The 9,099-nt window shown below is 37.4% G+C and overlaps 1 protein-coding gene across 1 annotated transcript in view; it reads left to right on the forward strand.

Moving 5' to 3' along the window:
- LOC121395786 (B-cell receptor CD22-like) overlaps positions 1 to 3,778 on the forward strand; it is a 10,515-nt gene extending 6,737 nt beyond the window's left edge. The window contains exons 7-8 of the mRNA XM_041570070.1: positions 3,338 to 3,424; positions 3,625 to 3,778. Coding sequence (XP_041426004.1) covers positions 3,338 to 3,424; positions 3,625 to 3,711 — 174 coding nt within the window. The 3' untranslated portion in view covers positions 3,712 to 3,778. The remainder of the gene's footprint in view (positions 1 to 3,337; positions 3,425 to 3,624) is intronic.
- Positions 3,779 to 9,099: the final 5,321 nt, after the last annotated feature.

Below are 9,099 nucleotides of genomic sequence, written 5' to 3' on the forward strand. Positions count from 1 at the left end.
TAGTACCATAGTAAGTGAGGCTGAAAAAAGACACATGTCCAACAAGTTCAACCTTTTAACTATTTTACCCTGCCTAACTGCCAGTTGATCCAGAGGAAGGCAAAAAAACCCATTTGAAGCCTCTCCAATTTCCCTCAGAGGGGGAAAAATTCCTTCCTGACTCCAAAATGGCAATGAGACCAGTCCCTGGATCAACTTGACCTATGAGCTATCTCCCATAACCCTGTATTCCCTCACTTGCTAAACACCATCCAACCCTTTCTTAAAGCTATCTAATGTATCAGCCTGTACCACTGATTCAGGGAGAATATTCCCAGCTCTCACTGTAACAAACCCCTTCCGAAAATTTAGGTGGAACCTCTTTTCTTCTAATCAGAATGGGTGACCTTGTGTCAGTTGGAAAGATCTACTGGTAAATAAAGCATTAGAGAGATTATTATATGATCCCCTTATATATTTATACATAGTTATCATATCACCCCTTAAGCGCCTCTTCTCCAGCGTGAACATCCCCAATTTGGCCAGTCTTTCCTCATAGCTAAGATTTTCAATACCTTTTACCAGCTTAGTTGCCCTTTTCTGTACCCTCTCTAATACAATAATGTCCTGTTTGAGTGATGGAGACCAAAACTGTACGGCATATTCTAGATGGGGCCTTACCAATTCTCTATACAGTGGAAGAATGACCCCCTCCTCCCTTGACTCTATGCCCCTTTTAATACAACTCAAGACCTTATTTGCCCTTGATGCTGCTGACTGGCATTGCTTGCTACAGACAAGTTTATCATCTACAAGGACTCCAAGGTCCTTTTCCATAATGGATTTGCCTAGTGCAGTCCCATTAAGGTTATAAGTGGATATTGTTACATCCCAGGTGCATGACTTTACATTTATCAACATTGAATCTCATTTGCCACTTAGCTGCCCAGATTGCCAGTTTGTTAAGATCCTGTTGCAAGTGCCACATCCTGGATGGAATTAATTGGGCTGGATAGTTTTGGGTCATCTGCAAACATTGCATAGGTACATAGTTAAATTTTTCACTCATCACTAACTGCTTGTGGGCTATTCATGTGCTGCAACTGAGAGCTCCATCTGGTTGAGTTTTAGACTCGAGTTAATGGACCCAAAACTTTATCTCTACCCTCCAATCCGATATGTGCAAATGAAACAGATTTCAAAACTTAAGAATGCCACTTAAAGGAGAAGGAAAGGCGCTCTTTACTTGGAGGTGCAAAAGGTTAGGCACCCCAAAGTGATCACATTTACTTGCCTGACATCCAGGACCAGTGCTCCTATCAGCAGAAAACTGCACTGGCCCAAGGTTATTCTAGTGAGCAGTGCACCATGGAGCGATCCTCTTCCTGCTTCTTCTTTCTTCTTTCACATGCGCAGTAGAGGGAAAAGCTGAACTTTAACATAAAAAATCCGCTATTTTGAAGAAAGAAGAAGTCTGAATACGATAGCTCTGTGGTACTCGCACCCCGGGCTGGTGCAGTTTTCTCATGAGAGGAGCACCGGCATGGGGTGTCAGGTAAGTAAATGCGATAGGAGTTCCTAACTTTTGGCACCCCAAAGTAAAAATGACTTTTCTTCTCCTTTTATAAAGAACTGGCACCTTTTCATTCATCAGTCTAGCCAATAAGGTTCCAGTTCTTTGGTCAAACTTACAGTTTCCACCACTGTCTACATGATCGCAGTCTTTACACAAAGGCCACACTCAACAACGTGGCACTGCATTGTATCATTTATTTCAGTAGGTTCTATATGAATGGAGGGAGACGGTGGGACATTGTAAGGTGTCCGATGAATAACGTTCAATTAATTATTTAATTCCATTCTTCCTAAAAAAAAAAAGAGGGTTCTGTGTAAAAAGTATTTGTTTCATAATGCCTCTAAGATTTGCTTTAGCTTTACAGTTGGAATAGTCATGAAAAGGGGCAAATTTACTAAATATCGAACTAGGGAATCCTAAAGACTGCCCATGAAGTTTAACTCATCTTAGCACAACAGAATTTTTTTTTTGTTGAAAATAAACACAAGATAAACAGAAATTCATTTGAATGTGTTCACCATATTTCTCTATGGGTTGTTAGAACTAAAAAATAATCAGGAAGGACACAGAATGATGGAGAACATTCTGTTGCTTGGGACCACTAGAAACCCACCTTTTCCCAAAAAATGTTGATGGGATTCAATACCACCCATAACACGCACATGTCCCTTGATATAGGAAAGATCAAAAGTCAAGGCTCTTGTTTTCTTTTTCTATGCCTTCCCCGTGCCCCTGTACTTCTCACTCCCTTCACTCCCAAAGATACCTGTGTGTTCCAACTTTTTCCCGTGCAAACACTAAGGGGCCGATTCACTAACTTCGAGTGAAGGATTCGGAGTTAAAAAACTTCGAATTTCGAAGTTTTTTTTGGGCTACTTCGACCATCGAATGGGCTACTTTGACCTTCGACTACGACTTTGAATCGAAGGATTCGAACTAAAAATCGTTCGACTATTCGACCATTCGATAGTTGAAGTACTGTCTCTTTAAAAAAAACTTCGACCCCCTAGTTAGCCATCTAAAAGCTACCGAAGTCAATGTTAGACTATGGGGAAGGTACCCATAGGCTTGGCTAACTTTTTTTGATTGAAGGATATTCCTTCGATCGTTGGATTAAAATCCTTCAAATCATTCGATTCGAAGGATTTTATCATTCGATCGAAGGAATTATCCTTCGATCGTTCGATCGAACTATCTACGCTAAATCCTTCGACTTCGATATTCGAAGTCGAAGGATTTTAATCCCTAGTCGAATATCGAGGGTTAAATTAACCCTCGATATTCGACCCTTAGTGAATCGGCCCCTAAATACACTCAGTTCCACCATTATTTTCCACCAGCAATTTTACCAGTTACATTTATCAATCATAGGCAATATCCAATGGGTCAAGTATTATTTCTACCCTTTTTTGCCCCCATTTTTTGGCCACTTTGATCTTTTTAATATTTAGTAGGCTGCACAGCCATTTTATAATTTCTCAAAAACCTACTATATTTTTATTTTGCTATTTTGTAGGTTAATGATGCATGTAATAATGTTTTGCCCGTGGAATGAATGATTAATTATAAAATTATTGTGATTTTATTGAATGGTAACTATCTTTAATGGTCAGTAAGAAGTTTGCTGTTAGAAAAGTAGGGTTACAACTTGTCGTTCAAATAAAGAAAAAATAATAGGAGCCTGTAACTGTTTCTTCTTTCTAAATCTCTTGGCCTCTAAAGTTACAATTTTTAATTAAAAAGAAAACCTTTTTTCTTTGATTATAAATATTCCACTTTTAGGAAGTACAGATATGTGAAGACACGTACATGAATACGTACATGAATGTGATGCAGAGCGATTCATCTGCAAAACATCCACAACAAAAGGTAATGTAAATCTTATTTTATTTGGAAATACAATAACGATATAATGTGTTAAGATAAGAAATAACCCCCAAGGATGTTGAATAGCTTATATTTGTTGTAATTTAAAAGCCTAATAATTATATATATGTATATTATTTTGTCTAACAAATACTCATTATTCTAAATTTATTATCAGTTGTTGCTGTCAATGTATTTTCCAGGGTGCTGAGACTACCGACAATCTCTACATGGCACTTCAGAAGACAGACCCTAACACATATGTAGAATTCAAGGTCAGGGATTTTTGAGTATCACTCATGTATTATAAGGGGTAATGTACCCCCTACTGTAAATGATAAGGATATTAGAAGTCACTGAGGGGTTGTTCTGTGACCATATAAAGGCACAAGGCTGAGTTATACAGGGAACTGTGAGTATCACTCATGTATTATAAGGGATAATGTACCCCCTACTGTAAATTATAAGGATATTAGAAGTCACTGAGGGGTTGTTCTGTGACCATATAAAGGCACAAGGCTGCAGGCTGAGTTATACAGGGAACTCTGAGTATCACTCATGTATTTTAAGGGATAATGTACCCCCTACTGTAAATGATAAGGATATTAGAAGTCACTGAGGGATTGTTAAGTGACCATATAAAGACACAAGGCTGCAGGCTGAGTTATACAGGGAACTCTGAGTATCACTCATGTATTATAAGTGATAATGTACGCCCTACTGTAAATGATAAGGATATTAGAAGTCACTGAGGGGTTGTTCTGTGACCATATAAAGGCACAAGGCTGCAGGCTGAGTTATACAGGGAACTCTGAGTATCACTCATGTATTATAAGGGATAGTGTACCCCCTACTGTAAATGATAAGGATATTAGAAGTCACTGAGGGGTTGTTCTGTGACCATATAAAGACACAAGGCTGCAGGCTGAGTTATACAGGGAACTCTGAGTATCACTCATGTATTATAAGGGATAATGTACCCCCTACTGTAAATGATAAGGATATTAGAAGTCACAGAGAGGTTGTTCTGTGACCATATAAAGGCACAAGGCTGCAGGCTGGGTTATACAGGGAACTCTGAGTATCACTCATGTATTATAAGGGATAATGTACCCCCTACTGTAAATGATAAGGATATTAGAAGTCACTGAGGGGTTGTTCTGTGACCATATAAAGGCACAAGGCTGCAGGCTGAATTATACAGGGAACTCTGAGTATCACTCATGTATTATAAGGGATAATGTACCCCCTACTGTAAATGTTAAGCCTGTATATATATAAATAATGCTTATAATAAATGTATTACACTCTACTGGTTTCTATCTTTTATATGACCTGCATGTGAGGAAAGACTGGCCAAGTTTGGACTGTTCACGCTGGAGAAGAGGCGCTTTAGGGGTGATATGAAAACTATGTATAAATATATAAGGGGATCATATAATAATCTCTCTGTTGTGCTCAATAAGGAATATAAAAAAATATAACCCAAGTTGTACATACACTTTACGACTTAATATACAGGTATAGGATCCGTTTATCAGGAAACCTGTTATCCAGAAAGCTCCGACTCACATAAAGGTCCTCTCCCGTAGCCCCATTTATAGAATAATTCAAAAAACAAATTCCCCTTTTCTCTGTAATAATAAAACAGTAGTTTGTACTTGATCCCAACTAAGATATAATTAATCCTTATTGGAAGCAAACCCGACCTCTTGGGTTCATTTAATGTTTACATGATTTTCTAGTAGATTTACAGTATACAGATCCAAATTAAAAAAGATTTATTATCTAGAAAACCCCTGGTCCTGAGCATGCTGGATAACAGGTCCCATACCTGTACTAGAAGTCAAAGTCACTGTGGCTAAAACAGAGAACTAGCTGGTAGAAAATACATTTTGAGTTCATGTTCTAGTTAAGTGCAGAGAGTTCCTTACAGAGAACATGTAATGAAGGTCAATGGAGGGCATCAAACACAAAGTATTAGGTCACAGGTCCACTTCTCAAGAAGAACCCGCCTGTTTGTGGTTACAGACTATGGAAACTACAGCTTCTGTTTCCCTTTTTCTCTTTTCTTTGTGACCATACAAGGGTTGGATAAAGATCCATAAGTACAATCAACATTGCCCTAAACTGACACTGCTCACTGCTAAGAGTATTTAATAAGGGTCAGCCTACGCTTTACTAGAACCTTACCCTCATTGCCTAAATAGGTCTGTGTCTTCTAGAGGTCTCTTATGCTGATACTGTACATGTTTTATGGTATAATTCTGTACAGGATTTAAACAAACCAAAGCGAATGCTGAAGTAAAGGTACAAGGGTTCATGTACTACATTGCAGTCATGCAAAAAAAGATGCATATTGCGGAAGTTGACTCAATATCTTAAGGTGTTCTTTGGTTTCAAAGACGCTATTGACACTTGTATAGTTGCAATTGATATACGTCCTACCTCCTGTTCTGAATCTTGTGCAAGTGTGCCTATTGATGCAAAGGAATCCTAACTACTGTCATTGTCAAGCTGACAGTTGTTCCAAAGGTTCTCACAGTGGAATTATGCTTAAATCATGCACTGGCATTATTTTGACGCCAAGTGGCAGATTTATCAAGGATCGAAGTGAAAATTAAAATCTTCGAATTCTAATTTTTGAGTTTTTTTAAGTGTAATTCAACTAGAGAATAGTTAAAATTCAATTTGATGTTTTTAAAAAAATCTGATTTTTGAAATTTATCATGTACTGTCCCTTTAAGAATTCGACTATTCGCCACATTAAACCTGCCAAATTGCTGTTTTAGCCTAAGGGGACTTCCTGGGACCAATTTGGAGTTGTTTGCAGCCATCCTGAAAATCAAGTTTTTTCAGAGAAAAATTGAATTCGATTTGAGTTTGCGGGTCGATCCCATTCACCGTGTTTGAAAAATTCAAACAATTTTTGATACATTTTGATGGTCATTTTTTTCAAGTTCATAGGAGTTTATGGGAGTTACTGGGAGTTTTTACAAACACCAATGAACTCTGAATTCGACCCTTGATAAATCTGCCCCCAAGTGCCAGAAATGATGGAATCTTTACTAAGAACCTTTTTTCCGAGCAATTTGCATCAGATCCCCAAACTGTGGGGTATGTTGCATTCTGGGCAAAAACATATTAAACTGAGTCCCAGCTTGTCGTTTGCACACTGCACTTGCATACATTAAATAATAATCTAGATAATGGAAACTGCCTGGAATAAAACTGTTTAAAAAACTGGACTTTTGAATGAAAACTAGTACTACCTGCTTCATAAGATGTATATATCTCAAGAAAATGTCAAAAGTGTATGGTCAGTGTGATCATGTGATCCATTGCACTGGTTAAAATCACAGGACTAGTCTCCCGATTTAAGCTAATGGGTATAGGTAAGGGTATAAGGTGGACATAATAAATTGTTTCGGTGGGAAACAGAATATTTATGAATATCAAATGTTATAATAGCGGTACATTAGTGAATATTAAAGTGGACCTAACACCCAGACACAAAAATCTGTATAAGAAAAAAAATGAAAATGTTTAGTAAGTAATAAAAATATAATGTAGTGTTGTGCTGCACTGGTACCACTGGGGTGTTTGCTTCAAAAATCCTACAATAGTTTAGATAAACAAGCTGCTGTGTAGCCATGGAGGCAGCCATTCAAGCACAGGATACTCATTAGATAACAGATAAGTACTACTATAGTTTATATAAACAAGCTGCTGTGTAGCCAAGGAGGCAGCAATTCAAGCACAGGATACACAGTAGATAACAGATAAGTACTACTATAGTTTATATAAACAAGCTGCTGTGTAGCCATGGGGGCAGCCATTCAAGCACAGGATACACAGTAGATAACAGATTGGTACTACTATAGTTTATATAAACAAGCTGCTGTGTAGCCATGGGGGCAGCCATTCAAGCACAGGATACACAGTAGATAACAGATAAGTACTACTATAGTTTATATAAACAAACGGCTGTGTAGCCATGGAGGCAGCCATTCAAGCACAGGATACACAGTAGATAACAGATAAGTACTACTATAGTTTATATAAACAAGCTGATGTGTAGCCATGGGGCAGCCATTCAAGCACAGGATACACAGTAGATAACAGATAAGTACTACTATAGTTTATATAAACAAGCTGCTATGTAGCCATGGGGGCAGCCATTCAAGCACAGGATACACAGTAGATAACAGATAAGTACTACTATAGTTTATATAAACAAGCTGCTGTGTAGCCATCTGTTTCATCTGTTTGCCGATTGACACAGGGGAACCACGGAGCTTGATTATCTATATATTAGAAAAACAGAATTTAAACTCACAAGCAGCAGAGTCTTGAGTGGAAAACTTTTGTACAAATATGTACTAGTCAACATTTCTAATCATAAGAGTGACCTTAGGCCATGAGGTCTGCTTCCTCTATAGTTATGCCACTGCTTACAATCTGATTTATAAACCACAAGCAGGTAAACTAGGGCCAATTATTAGGGACGGGTAATCTGTCCCGTTCTGCAAAACATTTGCAGAACACACTGAAGTCAATGGGCGTCAATGAATTATAGCACCCAGGAATGCCAAGGTAAAGCGACTTATAATCGAGCATTGAACCCGTCACATTGTTTGTCCTTTTATTTTGGCGACAGTCGTGACGTGAAGAAAGAGAGTGTTCCGGGTGTGTCGGGTCGTGATGATAGTAATACGGAGAATGGTCAATGAATACAGAATAGCATTTGTCAAAAGTTTTTGAATAAATCAGTGAATTTGTGTTTTTTCACTCTGTTTGGTTTCAAATAGGAAATGCAAACAAATTTCTTGTGAAGTTATCTAACTTTTATTTAAAAATGGCAAAAACGTGATGCCATTGAGCAGGCATCAAAACTGAAACATTTCCATTAGAAAGCTTGTTTTATCAATAGCCGAAATATTTTTTATTTCCTACTAAGTATAGCCAAAAGGGTGAGTTTTGGTTATGATTTGGGATTGTCAAATGTAAGGCGTGGGATCATTTCTTTATTTAGCTTCTGTCAGTGCCCGTGGTTTATAGTGTATCTTAAAGGAGGAACAGAAAGAGATAGACATTGAGTTTGAGTATGAAAAAGTTCCAGCTAAGGAGTCTGTTTTTAAGACTGAGACATTTCATACTTTTGGTAAAACTTTCCAGGTCAACAGAACTGGTGGCATGTTGTTAGAGTATTTAAAAAAAATGCATATTGCTAAATTTATATGAGCAATAAACCTCAAGCCAATATTTCAAAATATTCATGATCTTTTGTTAGGTCACAAAATCAGCTTTTATCAGCTTTTTGGGCCTTGCTGATTTAATAAATTATTAGAAATGGCCATATTATAATAATGTATGTATCATTTATCAGTCCTAGCCAAAGAGCTAACAAACAATTGTGCGTGGTTTAATGTAGTTAATTAGTAAGACTGTTAGTTGTGACATTTCCTTTTAAGAAAACAGGTTTCTACATTATTTCTAATGAAATAAATATGAAGACAGTTCACAGTTTCTATTTTTGGAAAAAGTGATATAAATAAACACGGGGACTTGGTTTGTTTCTCACATCACGTGAGCTGCCAAGCCTAAAAAACTTAAATATTCATAGTGTGGGTACTTTTGATGTTCTTTATTTTGCTAATTAAATATTCACTACTGAT

Source organism: Xenopus laevis, chromosome 7L (assembly GCF_017654675.1).
Source record: "Xenopus laevis strain J_2021 chromosome 7L, Xenopus_laevis_v10.1, whole genome shotgun sequence".
Lineage (NCBI taxonomy): Eukaryota > Metazoa > Chordata > Amphibia > Anura > Pipidae > Xenopus > Xenopus laevis.